Here is a 15711-nt window from a genome sequence, read left to right as displayed (position 1 = left end):
TTCATTTTTTCCCACATTAAACTCCATTTGCCACATTGTTGCATCTATTTTCACATTCTTGTAATCTCCTTCAGTCTTCTTCACAACTTATTTTCCTGATTGAGGTCTACAAAATAATAAAAGGAATAGATAGACTCAATAGCCAGAGACTTTTCCCCAGGGCAGGATTGGCCGGGACGAGGGGTCATAGTTTGAAGGTATTAGGAGGAAGGTATAAAGGAGACATCAGAGGTAGGTTCTTTACACAGAGAGTTGTGAATGCATGGAATGTGTTGCCAGCGGTGGTAATGGAAGCGAAGTCATTGGGGACATTTAAGCGACTGCAGGACATGCACATGGATAGCAGTGAGTTGAGGGGTGTGTAGATTAAGTTACTATATTTTATATTAGGATTAAATCTCGGCAAAACATCATGGGACAAAAGGCTTGTTCTGTGCTGTACTTTTCTATGTTCTATGTTCTATGTTCATATCTTTGTGTCATCAGCAAATTTGTCCCATCATCTAAGACATTTATAAAAGTTATAAACAGTTAAGGAACCAGCAACAATCCCTGTGGTACACCACTCATTAAAAATTGCCAACCAATTAAAAACCCATTTATGCCTATTGTCTACTTCTGTTAGCCAGTCAATATTATATTCATACTAATATACTACCCCCACATTATGAGTTTTTATTTTCAACAATAACCTGAGATATGACACTTTATCAAATGTCTGGAAATCTACCTACAGTTTATTCTCTGCTTTCTCCTACAGTTTGTGTCACATCCTCAAAGATCTCTAATGGATTGACCAAGCATGCTTTCACTTTCACAAAACCATGATGCCTCTGCCTGATTATCTTGAACGTCATTAGAATCTCTATAGTGTGGAAGCAGGCCATTCAGTCCACTGAGTCTACACCAACCCTCTGAAAAGCAACCTGCCCCAGACCCACTCCATCCCTGTAACCCTGCATTTCCCATAGCCAATCCACCTAGCCTGCACATCCGTAGACATTACAGTGCAATTTAGCATGGCCATGCCAATCCACCTGACCTGCACACCTTTGGACTGTGGGAAGAAACCCACACAGACACAGGAAGAATGTGCAAGTTTCACACAGACGGTCACCCAAGGCTAGACTTGAACCCAGGTCCCTGGTGTTGTGAGGCAGCAGTGCTAACCATTGGGCCACTGTGTTGCCCTGTTATATATTTGCCCTGCTGTAACTCATTTAATGATTGCTTGTAACATTTTTCTGATAGCAAATTAGATTAGATTAGATTACTTACAGTGTGGAATCAGGCCCTTCGGCCCAAAAGTCCACACCGACCCCCGAAGCGCAACCCACCCAGATCTGTAATTGCTTGCTCATTCTCACTTTTTGAATAAAGGAATTTTTTTATTTGTTCATGGAACATGGATGTTGTTGACTAGGCCAGCATGTATTGCCCATTCCTAATTGCCCAGCGGGAAATTCATTCCTGGAACTGCACACTACCTTTTTGCAATTCATGCATGAGGACCCCCAGACCCGTCTGCATCTCAGAACTCTGCAATCCCCATCTTTATCTTCCAATATAATGACACCATTCCTGAATCAAAGGCATTTGGAAAATTAAAGTCAATGTAAAATCTATCTCACTGAAGACCTATTTTAAGACTCAGGAATGAAGTCCAACAGGACCTGAACACTTACTGACCCTCAGTCCCAACAATTTACTCAGTAAAATGTCTCTGGTGATCTTCATGAGTTCCCACCTTGCTTCCATTTTCTGAATTATCTTTGTTTCTAGGATATTACTTGTCTCCTCTAGAAGAATGATGCAAAAAAACTTGTTCAATTCATCTGTAAATTCCTCATTTTCCATGATTAGTTCCCCAATTTGAATTTCATAGAATAAGTGCTCACTTTGATAACTATTTTCTTCTTCTAATAATAATATAAACTCTTACCAATTACTTTTATATTTCTGGCTAGCTTTCTCTCACTCTATTATTTCCCTCATTAATTTGTTGCTTCTTTTTATATACTGTCTAATTTTCAGACATCCCACCTATTTTTGCATAATTAAATGATTTTCTTTAATGTTGACACTAGCTCTTTAATGTTTCAAGTTAACCCTAGATGGTGGGTTCAACTCAAGGAATTTTACTTACTCTTTGGAAGATATTTATTCAGTATTTTTGGAAATATCCTCTTCAGTTTCGGCCACTATATCTCTTCTGACCTCCTTTAATCCAATTTGCCAATGCCTTTTAGCCAACTCTGCTTTTGCAATCTCTATAATTGCCCTTGCTTATATTTTTAAAAACTGTGCTCAGACCCATTCCATTTGCCCCTAAACTGAATGTAAAATTCAATTATTTTATGATTGCTGCTACCTAAATCCTATCTGATTGCGAAATACCAGATCAAGTATAGTCTGGTCCCTGGTTAGCTCCAGTCAATTTGTCGACTAAAATCTCTCATAATTATTGCCATACCTTTCGGACAAACTCTTGTTATTTTTTGCTTTACACTCCACCTTATCAGGTGGTTACTGTTACGGAGGTTGTACATCATTCCTACAAGGGACTTCTTGTTTTTCTCGTTTCTCATTTCTCCAAAGCGTTTGCACATCCTTGCTTCCTGAATTCAAGTCATCACTTACCATTATCAAATGACAAATTAAGCACTAATAACAATGAGCTCCCATGTGCTAATAGCCCAGTAAGCATGGCAGACAATGCACATGCAGTATGCTGTTTCCATTCCAAGATATAAATTGTGGACGCTTTCTGTTTCTTAGGATATTTTTTGCAGTCATTTAGGCGTGTTTGCATTTTCTTCAAGCATGCGTCTACTTAAGACCACAAGATGTAGGAGCAGAAGCTGGCCATTTGGCCCATTGAGGCTGCACCAATGAGATTGTGGCTACTCTGATAATCTTCCCTGAAAATGGCAGCCAAGTGGGCATTGAAATCACAATGGGCGAAACGGGGGTTTCACTCAAATAAATGAAGACATGAATAGCGACGATGGGAACAGCAGGACTTTATGTGCAGTAATTCCAGCAGAATGTGCCACTGCTGCTTGTTCAGCATGTTATCGGAAATGAGGCCAATAGCAAGATGGTGCCCTCTTGCTAACCTTCAGCAATGCTATCAGACATTGACAAATTTGCTTAGAAACAATTGACTAATTGGACGTACCTGCTCTGGTTGCTGGAATGTCTCTATTTCACCGTTCTCTTGTGCCTTTAAGAATGCCTCATGGAAACTCATCTCTTCTGACACCATTGTTATTGTCAAAACAGCATCATAAGCCTCTTGCAGCTTGCTGTTGTTCCTCAGCACAGAGTAAGATGTATTCTTGTGAGGAAGACTGTAAAGTAAGGTGTCATATGGTACAAAAGCGAACCTCCCATCGGTCAGCCCCATGTCATGGGCTTTCTGCAGGAAGACTGCCTGCTCCTCACCTCCAATGAGGACTGAGTGCATGCACATGATAATAACTGGAATACAGAATGGCCACATTAGCATTTCCTAACAGAGATAAACAGAACAGACAGCAATAGAAATACATCCATGTTTATCAGTGCTGAACACCACTTTGGACATTCACTCCTGCCACCACTGGCATATTTACAGAATGCATTGGTCAAGACTTTTTCATTTCAAAACCCACGACTTCTACCACATAGAATAACAAAGACAATGTGGATTGTTAAAACAATCACCCACCAAAATGCCCCAGAGAATCACACAATATCCCTGCATCAACAGATATCAGTTTCTCCTTCATCATTACTGACACCAAAGTTCTGGAACTCCTCACCACCAGCGCTGGACAAGGGGGAGATGACCTTCTCCACATGGACTGCTCTGAATTCAGAAGGTGGCACACAACCACCCTCTTAACAACAAGTATTGGCCTAGCTAGTGATGAGTAAAAGAGAGAATGACCTGTCCTATCTGTCAATCTTCCTTCCCACCTATCCACTACACCCTCCTCTCTGACCTATCATCTTCATCCCCACCTCCATCCACTTATTGCAATCTTAGGTACCTTCTCCCCAGCCCCACCTCCCCTCCCATTTATCTCTCCACCTCAGAGGGTCCCAGCCTCATTCCTGCCCGAAACATTGATTTTCCTGCTCCTCAGATGCTGCCTGACCTTTCCTATTCATGTACCCATCTAGATGCCTTTTAAATGCTGTAATTGTACCAGCCTCCACCACTTCCACTGGCAGCTCATTCCATACATGTACCACTCTCTATGTGAAAAAGTTGCCCCTTAGGTCCCTTTTATATCTTTCCCCTCTCACCCTAAACCTATGCCCTCTAGTTCTGGACTCCCCAACCGCAGGGAAAAGACTTTGTCTATTTATTCTACCCATGCTCCTCATGATTTTATAAACTTCTATAAGGTCACCCCTCAGCCTCTGATCCTCCAAGGAAAACAGCCCCAGCCTATTCAACCTCTTCTTATAGCTAAAATCCTCAACCCTGACAATATCCTTGTAAATCTTTTCTGAACCTTTTCAATGAATAGTTTTGGCCCCTTATCTAGGGAAATATATATCAGCTGTGGAGGCAGTCCAGAGCAGGTTCATTAGGCTGATACCTCATGATGGAGGGATTGTCTTAAAAGGAGAGGTCGAGTAGGTTGGATGTGTACTCATGGAATATGGAAGAATGATATTTTTGAAACAAACAAGATTCTTGGGGATTTGACAGGGTAGGAGAGATCCTTAATCCTTTTGGGAGAGTCGAGGACCAAAGGGCACCATTTCAGTTTAAGTGTCACACATTTAAGACAGAGATGAGGAAGAATGTTTGGAATTCTTTACAGCAGAGAGCTGTTGATGCTGGTCCTTTAAGAATAGTTAGGCTGAGAAAGGCAGATTTTTAATCAGGAAGGGAATCAAGGGTTATGTGGAAAAAGTGGATTTAGGGATTATTAGATCCACCATGATCTCATTGAATGGTGGAATAGAGCCAATGGGCTGAAAGGCCTACTTTGGCTCTTATGTCTTATGCTTTTATATCATAGGAATCAATTTAAAATTAAGCCTTGGTGACTCCTCACCCTGGAGTATTGTGTGCAGTTTTAATTTCCGTATCTAAGTGAGGAAATATAGGCCATAGTGCACCAAAGGCTTACCAGATTAATCACTACGATGGAGCGATTGTCGCAAGGATAGATTAAAAAACTGGATCTCTATTCTCTCAAAGTTTTGCAGAATAGGGGTGACCTCACTGAAACTTACAAAATTCTCACAGGAAGTGACAGGGTGGAAGTAGTAAAATGTTCCCCTTGGCTACAGAGTTCAAAGCCAGAAATGTAATCCCGTGCTAGATAATTTCAGGCTGAAACTAGGAGAGGTTTGTTCACTCAAAAGTGCAGCAAATCTCTGCAACCCATAGGGCTGTGAAAACTCAATCACTGAGCAGGCTCAAGACAAAATTTATTAGATTTCTGTTGGCTAATGACATCAGAGGATGAGTGGGCTGGGTAGAGTGGATAGAGAGATGCTGTTTTCATTCGTAAATGGAACAAAATCAAGGGGGCATAGATTTCAACTGATCCACAATTTAAGCAAGAATGTTGTGAGAGAAAACTTTGTTCACACAGCAAGTAATTGGGGTATGGCCTGGAAATGCATTGGAGGTCGGTTTAATTGAGGCACTTAAGGCATTGGTTAATTATCTGGATGAAGATAGTATGCAGGGATATGGGAAATAGCAGGAGATTGGCACCAAGTAACCATGCAGGACTATGTAACCATCATCATTTGAAGAGTCAGTATGGGCACAACAGACTGAATGGTCTCCTCTGTGATGTAGATTCTGTGATTTGGAGATAGTGTGGGAAAATGTTGTTGAGGGAGATGATCAGTCATGATCAAACAAGGCTTGATGGGCTGATTGGCCTAATTCTTTCCTGAAAAATGCCAATTAAGAAAAGTGTAACAGTCCCCAGTGCCTCAACAGGTAATGTGAAACTCTTTTGCTTTGTAATGTGAACATTACAAAGCAAAAGAGTTTCATTTCTCAGTCTATGCCAATTATTCTAATGGGTTAGCATTAGAATAGTGGCACAGTGGTTAGCATTGCTGCCTCACAGCACCAGGGTCCCAGTTTCGATTCTAGCCTCGAGCCACTGTCTCTGTGGAGTTTGCACATTCTCCCCATGTCTGTGTGGGTTTTCTCTGGGTGTTCTGGTTTCCTCCCAGAGTCACAAAGATGTACAAGTCAGGTGTATTGGCCATGCTAAATTGCCCATAATGTTACATGCATTAGTCAGAAGGGAAATAGGGCTGGGTGGGTTACTCTTCGGAGGGTCAGTGTGGACTGGTTGGGCCGAAGAGCCTGTTTCCACACTGTAGGGAATATAATCTAATCTAAAACAACAGCAAGGGTTAGCTTTGACATTCCAAGACTGGGAAAGTGGAAAATTCCACTCAGAATCACAACTTGACTTGTCTCCAATGACCGTGGTTGGAGAAGCCCAGATGGCCCTCAGATGAAGGCCTCAAATGATTAACCCTTCCCACTCCCTTGCCTCAATAAAAAAGCCTTGGCCAACACAGAGGTAATTGGTAGCATTACTAAAGAGTAGTGGGGCGTTCTTTGAACTAGATCCATCAAGAGCCAGATTCTTCTTCAGGACCAAGAAAGCTGTTGAGAGTCAGAAGGAGAACAAATGAAATTTTACTAATTAGCATGATCAAACAAAAATATATGTCATTCCTGAGGAAAAATAACTCAGTGGCAAGGGTTCATGTCATAATTGTATCTTGAAATTCAAAAACTGTTTCTTCGAACTGTTGTTATGGTCCCAATTAATGGTAACACTGGATAATTTAGGGTGGCACAGTGGTTAGCACTGCCACCTCACAATGCCAGAGACCCGGGTTCAATTCCTGCCTTGAAGAATTTAAATTCCTTGTGAGGAAGGCCAAGTTTAATACGATTTGCTGATTCACAGTGTCACTTAACGTGGATTTCTGAGAAATCTTGACCACATCTAACGACAGTTTGCCTACGGACCCATATTTACCTCAAGTTAATTCTGGGTGTTAGAGTACTCATATATTGTCGATTGTTCTACTTTTCTAATTTATTGCAGTAAAGTTTATTTTCATTTTTGTTCAAAACTGAGGAATATTGTGGTTTTATTCTTTTAGTATGTAGCTGGGTTTTCAAACTTTGTCCACTATAAGCAAAACTATTACTGGTTCCAAACAATAATATCACATAAAGGTAATTGTCTGGGACTACAACACTATGAAGTAAATAACTTGGGTTGATCTTGAGATTCCCCTGATTGTTTAGTGGTTCGGATTTGGCGCTTTTACCGCCGCGACCCGGGTTCAATTCCCGGTCAGAAAATGGTTACATTCTTAAATTACATTCGTTAATGTATTAAGGGGAGGCACAGTGGCACAGCAGTTAGCACAGCTGCCTCACAGCACCAGGGATCCAGGCTCAATTCCCTCCCCGGGCAACTGTCTGTATGGAGTTTGCACATTCTCTCCATGTCTGCTTGGGTTTCCTCCAGGTGCTCCGGTTTCCTCCCACAGTCCAAAGATGTGCAGATTAGGTGAATTGGCCATGCTAAATTGCCCATAGTGTTAGGTGAAGGAGTAAATGTAGGGGAATGTGTCTGGGTGGGTCCCTCTTCAAAGGGTCGGTGTGGACTTGTTGGGCCAAAGGGCCTGTTTCCACACTGTAAGTAATCTAGTCTAATCTAATCTAATTCAGATTGCAGAATGAAACCTGGCTTCATAGAAACAAAGCTGAAAATGTGTTGCTGGAAAAGCACAGCAGGTCAGGCAGCATCCAAGGAACAGGAAATTCGACGTTTCGGGCATAAGCTCTTCATCAGGATTTATGCCCAAAACGTCGAATTTCCTGTTCCTTGGATGCTGCCTGACCTGCTGTGCTTTTCCAGCAACACATTTTCAGCCCTGATCTCCAGCATCTGCAGACCTCACTTACTCTTCATAGAAACAAAGAAAATAGGAGCAAGAGTAGGCCATTCGGCCCTTTGAGGCATCTCCATCATTCATTACGATCGTGTCTGATCGCCCAGTCCACTAGCCTGTTCCCTCTTTTCCCCATTTCATTTAATCCCTTAATCCTCAAGTGTTATACCCAACTCTTTCTTGAATTCATAAAATGTTTTGACTTCAATTGCTTTCTGTGGGAGCAAATTTACTCTCTGGAGGAAGAAATTTCTCATCATCTCAGTCCCAAAATATTTTCCCTGTATCCTTTGGCCGTGACCCCTAGTTCTAGACTCCACCACCCTCAAGCACATCCTTTCTGCATTTAGCCTCTTTAGTTGTTTTAGAATTTAACAGGTTTCTTCTGAACTCCAATGAATATAAGAGAGTGTGGCAATGGAAAAGCACAGCAGGTCAGCAGCATCCAAGGAGAAAGAGAATTGTCATTTCGGGCATAAGCCCTTCCTGAAAAATTCATTTTCTTCCAGTGAATATAATCCTAACTGAGTCAACCTCTCTTCATATGTCAACCCTGCCATCCCAGGAATCAGTCTGGTTCATAGATTAAATACTTAATATTTTGCAGATGGTTAACACAGTACATACTTATTGAAAGATATTCACATGAACCTGCAAACATCCCTTAACAACAGGACCTAAGTTTATTACACAAATGAAGAAATAAATGAACAGAGCTACACGTGTGTGGAAGGCCGTTGGAAAGAGCTGAATACAAAATTAAAACAAAGCTTCGATCTGATGCCCAACACCATCTATTACAGAGACTCAACCTCAGACAAATATTACCATCTCGCTGCTTTTTAATTTGTACTTAACTGGTGCTTCCTGATGTCTTTCCCTGGAGTCCCTGAAATTGCTGAACCTTTTTTTATGTCACATAATTTCTGACTCTCCTGGCTTAGAAACTCCACTGGCTAGAAGCAACTTCTGCTGTGGTGACTGATTCCCCCAAACTGGGATAAAGTGGTTCTCTACTCGGAGGGACATTTTATCCATTAACAACATATGGGTCTGCTCAGCAGTTGGCTGAAGTCATATGCTAATGTATTTGACCTTTAGCAACTATCTATTAGAGCTAACTAAAATCCATTGCATTTTAAAAATCCAAGTTCCAAAATTAATAATTATGTATTACTCATCTTTCATCACCACTGTGTTTCCCCACTGGGCCTCACCTAGCTCAGTTGGCTGATTTGCAGCAGAGTGACTTCAAAAGCATGGGCGGAAATGGGTACTGCAGATGTTGGAGATTAGAGTCAGGATTAGAGTGGTGCTGGAAAAGCACACACTAGTTGAGGTCACCACAACAATCTCACCTTCTCAACCTTGCCCCTTTCCCGTGGTGTGGTGACAATCAGGTTAAACTCACGGCACAACCAGTTGTCTCTCTGTAATGAAAGACTAATACTGTGATGGCTTTACCTTTATTGGTTGTGAGAGCCATTTGCGTTTTCATAGGCTCCTTCGGTTTTCTGCACTCGGCCTCCACCTGGGTCTGGGCCTCCACCTGCACCTGGGCCTCCACCTGCACCTGGGCCTCCACCTGCACCTGGGCCTCCACCTGCACTCGGCCTCCATCTGCACTCAGCCTCCACCTGCACCTGGGCCTCCACCTGCACCTGGGCCTCCACCTGCACTCGGCCTCCACCTGCACTCGGCCTCCATCTGCACTCAGCCTCCACCTGCACCTGGGCCTCCACCTGGGTCTGGGTCTCCACCTGCACTCAGCCTCCACACGCACCTGGACCTCCAACTGCACCTGGGCCTCCGCCTGCACTCGGCCTCCACCTGCACTCAGCCTCCACCCGCACCTGGACCTCCAACTGCACCTGGGCCTCCGCCTGCACTCGGCCTCCACCTGCACTCAGCCTTCACCTGCACCTGGGCCTCCACCTGCACTCGGCCTCCACCTGGGTCTGGGCCTCCACCTGCACTCAGCCTCCACCTGCACCTGGGCCTCCACCTGTGCCTGAGTCTCCACCTGCACTCAGCCTCCACCTGCACCCGGCCTCCATCTGCACTCAGCCTCCACCCGCACCTGGGCCTCCACCTGCACCTGGGCCTCCACCTGCACCTGGGCTTCTACCTGCACCTGGCCTCCACCTGCACCTGGGCCTTCACCTGCACCTGGGCCTTCACCTGCACCTGGGCCTCCACCTGCACCTGGGCCTCCACCTGCACCCGGCCTCCATCTGCACTCAGCCTCCACCCGCACCTGGGCCTCCACCTGCACTCGGCCTCTACCTGCACCTGGGTCTCCACCTGCACTGGCCTCCACCTGCACCTGGGCCTCCACCTGCACCTGGGCCTCTACCTGCACCTGGCCTCCACCTGCACCTGGGCCTTCACCTGCACCTGGGCATTCACCTGCACCTGGGCCTCCACCTGCACTCGGCCTCCACCTGCACTGGCCTCCACCTGCACCTGGGCCTTCACCTGCACCTGGGCCTCCACCTGCACTCGGCCTCCACCTGCACCTGGCCTCCACCTGCACCTGGACTCCACCTGCACTCGGCCTCCACCTGCACCTGGCCTCCACCTGCACCTGGCCTCCACCTGCACTCGGCCTCCACCTGCACCTGGGCCTCCACCTGCACTCGGCCTCCACCTGCACCTGGCCTCCATCTGCACCTGGGCCTCCACATGGGCCTGGGCTTCCAACTGCACTCGGCCTCCACCTACACTCAGCCTCCACCTGCGCTCAGCCTCCACCTGCGCTCAGCCTCCACATGCATTTGGCCTCCGCCTGGGCTAGGCCTTTTGGAGTTGCTTGGAATGGCTGGCACCTTCACAGCTACTTCTTCATGAGTAGTCGTGGCTAGGAAATTCCATAATTCAGTGGAAATGTTGTATTTGACCAGGGAGGTTTTGAGGACATCATCAAGTGTTTCCTCTGCACTCCCAGTAAGTGCTTGCCAGAGAGATACAGAGTCATACAGTCATAGAGTCATAGAGATGTACAGCATGGAAACAGACCATTCGGTCCAACCCGTCCATGCTGACCAGATATCCCAACCCAGTCTAGTCCCACCTGCCAGCACCCGGCCCATATCCCTCCAAACCCTTCCTACTCATATACCCATCAAAATGCCTCTTAAATGTTGCAATTGTACCTGCCTCCACCATTTCCTCTGGCAGCTCATTTCATACACACACCACCCTCTGTGTGAAAAGATTGCCCCATAGGTCTCTTTTATATCTTTCCCCTCTCACCCTAAACCTATGCCCTCTAGTTCTGGACTCCCCTACTCCAGGAAAAAAAAGCTTAGCTACTCATCTATCCATGCCCTTCATGATTTTACCTATTTACCCAAATATTTTGCCTATTTACCCTACCCATGATCCTCATAATTTTGTAAAGCTCTATAAGGTGGCACGGTGGCACAGTGGTTAGCACTGCTGCCTCACAGCGCCTGTAGACCCGGGTTCAATTCCCGACTCAGGCGACTGACTGTGTGGAGTTTGCACGTTCTCCCCGTGTCTGCGTGGGTTTCCTCCGGGTGCTCCGGTTTCCTCCCACAGTTCAAAGATGTGCGGGTCAGGTGAATTGGCCAAGCTAAATTGCCCGTAGTGTTAGGTAAGGGGTAATTGTAGGGGTATGGGTGGGTTGCGCTTCGGCGGGTCGGTGTGGACTTGTTGGGCCGAAGGGCCTGTTTCCACACTGTAAGTCTAAGTCTAAGTCTAAGTCTAAGGTCACCACTCAGCCTCTGACGCTCCAGGGAATACAGCCCCAGCCTGTTCAGCCTCTCCCTGTAGCTCAAATCCTCTAACTGAGTCATAAAGATTTATAGCATAGTCTCTGCAGTCCAACTCATCCATAATTACAAGATATCCTAAATTAATCTAGTCTCATTTGCTAGCATTTCATCCATATCCCTTAAACTCCTCCTATCATATACCCATCCAGATGCCTTTTAAATGCTGTAACTGTACCAGCCTCCACCACTTCGTCTGGCAGTTCATTCCATACACGCACCACCCTCTGTGTGGAAAAGTTGCCTCTTAAGTCCCTTTTAAATCTTTCCCCTCTCACCCTAAACCTATGCCCTCTAGTTTTGGACTCCCTTACCCCAGGAAAAAAAAGCTTGGCTACTCACCTATCCATGCCCTTCATGATTTTATAAACCTCTATAAGGTCACTGCTTAACCTCTGACACTCCAGGGAAAACAGCCCCAGTCTATTCAGCCTCTCCCTATAGTTTAAACCTTCCAATCTTTGCAATATCTTTGTAAAGCTCAAAGCAGAGACTTTGATTTAGGAGAGTTCAGTCAGGAATGTAAACAAAAAATAGACCACCCAATAACATCTGTTTGATATTAACCAATGTAGGGGATGTTGGAGCATCTATCCTGCCAGTGAATTTTGCAGGATTTTGTAAAGTTATTGCTGATGATATTTTGTTCGAGGACTTGAGGTGTGTGTTGTACATAGTCCAGTAACGTTTGAGGACTCTGGAACTGTATTCAATGGAATTTGAAAGAATGAGTGGGATCTGATTGAAACTTAAAGAATACTGAATGGCCTGGACAGAGTGGATGTTGGGAAGATGTTTCCGTTAGTAAGAGAGATGAGAACCAAGGGCACTGCCTTAGAGTAAAAGGAAGACCCTTTAGAATGAAGATAAGGAGAAACTTCTTTAGCCAAACAGTGGGGAATCTGTGGAATTCATTGCCACAGAAGGCTGTGAAGGGTAGGTCATTGAATATATTTAAAACAGAGATAGATATGCTCTTGATTGCCAAGGGATCAAAGGTTACAGGGAGCAGGTGGAAAATTGGATCGAAAAACCTCTCAACCATGATCAAATGGCAGAGCAGACCCAATGGGCCAAATGGACTAATTTCTGCTCCTATGTCTTATGATCTTATGGTCTTCTACCAAATGCATACAGCAAGTCAGGGAACACTGTGGGCTGTGGACCATGAACATGTTTGCTTGGTTTGAACGCTCTTTACTTCAGAAGTGTTTGGATATTTAGATTGATATTCTTTGTGATTATATTGGAGCCTCTTTTCCAATCTGTACGAAAATTGTTTCAAGACTACTTCTGTTTTTATGTCTGTGTCTGTATGTATGTGTGTGAGCGTATGTAAAAGTTGACACCTACATGCCTTTGCACAATCAAAAACATGAATAACGCTGCAATAATTAATAGTGTTATACTTGCGAGTATATTTTGCATTCTTTGATTTGAACCAATGAGCTGTCTATTATTAAGTAGAAATTAAGCAAATTTGAAGCAGTATGTCTTATACTCTTTTCATGTGTTACCTGATTCATCAATGAATAGAGACATACACATAGTTACATATGGCCAAGGAACTTCTCCTTAACAGAAACTTACTTCGAAGGTCAGGAACATTTTTAATCTTTGTTAAGGTTTTCATCATATCTTCGTCAGTGAATCCCATCGAGGTGACAATTCCAATTGGAAGTCCATTGTACCTGAGAGCGTTGGATACTTTGTTGGCAGTGTCTACCCAGATATTTTCATTTGAAGATACGATACCAATATGAGCCCAGAGAAAATGCTTCATCACACTAAACAAAACCCTGACAGGTGATTGTAAGGTCCTCACAAACGTAGGGTAGCTGTTGGCATTATCGAGTTGAAAGTTAACACAGGCCCATGAAAAGATTCCCTTATTCCAGTTCTTGCCCAAAAGTGAAGCTGCCTCACAATAGCCTGGGTTCACTGGACCCAAAAAGATAGACGCATATTCTTCAAACTCCACAAAGTTACTGAGTGCCTTTGAAGTCTGGCAATCATCCTGAAGCACCACATGTTCGAGCTTATACCTGTTGTGTAAGGAACTATGTTTGTTAATTCGATCAACTGCCAGCTTGGCTGCCATACCTGGAAGAGCCTTGGAAAAAATTGGGTCACAGTTCCATGGTCCAACAACACCAACTTTGAAAACTAAAGTGTGCGCACAGTGAGGAAACACTAATGAGCCCAGTAGTAACCACCATAATGATGGAAAAAACTTTAACTTCATAAAGAACCTTTGCTTTGGTGTGTGGTAGCATTGAGGACAATTAATGAACTCCAGTAGACAACCTGTTATTGTCCAACAGGGACTCAGCATTTTCCTGGAAGCATTTAGAGCTGGATCGTAAACAAGGCGGATTCATTCACGAAGAATAGTGACCTCTGCCCCTGAAGAAATGAGTAACATATTTGAATCAAAAAAGATGCATTTAATATCATTATACCTGATGTTACTGTAATCCATTGATCAGTGATTACATAGCAACAAGAGTTTCTCAAAATTGTGCCAATATTCAACTAGTTCATAGCTGATCTGAGCTTAAGGGTCGAGGGTGAAGTCCTGGAAATCTCTTAATACACTTACCTCACAATAATCTACCAAAATCAGTTTTGAAATCTTCAATTGACCCATCAGCCTCAATGGCATTTTAGGTGAGAGCTTTAGGACTACAATATAAGAGACTGATTTTGAAATTTTGAAACTTAGGTCAAATTTTGAAACCTAACTTTGACCTTCAAAATACAATCATGTCTAGATGTGAACTATCAGATCTTCGTTTAAACATAATTTCAACCATTGGCTGACTTGATAACTGATGACAATATAACACACTGTTTGATCAATGGATAAGGGCACCAAATTCTCCAATTCTGTTCCAAACAACCATGATATTCAGAGGAAATTTGCAGCGATGCCAATGGATTACAAGATATCCAAAAAATGAGAAGAAATCCAATGTCTGTTTAATCCGACTAAAGTTTGAATTTTAGCCAAATAGTCAATACAGAACAATAGATGGATGGAAAGTAAACAGCAGCACATCCAAAAGAGTAGGGTGACAAATACTAATTAATATAACCTTGTTCCATGCAAATCAATTAAGAGCAGTGAGCGAAGACATAAGGCACATTGCTGTGGATAATAAAGGTATGGATTATATGTATTTATAGCTGTTAAGTCACCTTGAAGACATTGCAATCAGCTGGTAATATAATATCCCCAAAAAATGATGTTTTATGATTTTCAACAAGAGGAATGTATGTACTTAAAAATAAAGACAAGAGACTTTGAAATTACTTGGCTAATTGATAATGTGACGTGGGAGAGGTGTAAATGGAGACTGGGGCATACTTAGGTCCAATATAGATGACCTGCTTCTAACCTCGGTCAAATCTATCAGCACAGCTCATCCTACATCAGTCAACAAGGCGGTAATAAAGATCAATGTCTATTCAATAGAGATATTTTGATCTGTAAATCAATATTATATCAAAAACGTTCACATTTAAATCTTGTGTAGAAACTCTAGTGTTTTTGATACAAAAAGCTTCAGTTTCTGAAATGAAATTGTTGTGCCATATTTAAAGCTTCTTAATAAAGTCATACTTTTGTTCAATCCTGGGCTGTCAGACATTTGCCCAAGTGCTCCAATAGATTACTGGTGTTTTGAAAAATGTAACAAACTCTGAAAGGATTCAGGAAGGATATACAAGGATATTGCCAGGATTGGAGGGTTTGAGCTATATGAAGAGGCATAATAAGCTGAGGCTATTTTCCCTGCAGCAGCAGAGACTGAGGAGTGACCTGATAGAGGTTTATAAAACTATGAATGAATAGGGTGAATAGTCAAGTCTATTCTCCAGGGTGGGAGATGCCAGAAGTAAAGGGCATAGGTTTAAGGTGAGAGGGAAAAGATTTTAAAAGGATCTAAGG

At 43.4% G+C, this 15711-nt stretch overlaps 1 protein-coding gene across 1 annotated transcript in view; it reads right to left on the bottom strand.

Annotated features, from left to right (window-relative positions):
• The window catches only part of gucy2f (guanylate cyclase 2F, retinal), a 78988-nt gene extending 64984 nt beyond the window's left edge, over window positions 1-14004 (bottom strand). The window contains exons 1-2 of the mRNA XM_060827000.1: window positions 13350-14004; window positions 3182-3483 (exon numbers count right to left, since the gene is read on the bottom strand). Of these exons, the coding sequence (XP_060682983.1) occupies window positions 3182-3483; window positions 13350-14004 (957 nt within the window). The remainder of the gene's footprint in view (window positions 1-3181; window positions 3484-13349) is intronic.
• Between the last annotated feature and the right edge of the window lie 1707 nt (window positions 14005-15711).

This window comes from Hemiscyllium ocellatum, chromosome 6 (assembly GCF_020745735.1).
Source record: "Hemiscyllium ocellatum isolate sHemOce1 chromosome 6, sHemOce1.pat.X.cur, whole genome shotgun sequence".
NCBI lineage: Eukaryota > Metazoa > Chordata > Chondrichthyes > Orectolobiformes > Hemiscylliidae > Hemiscyllium > Hemiscyllium ocellatum.
The sequence above is the reverse complement of the archived record's forward strand: the minus strand, read 5'-3'. Positions and strand labels throughout refer to the sequence as shown.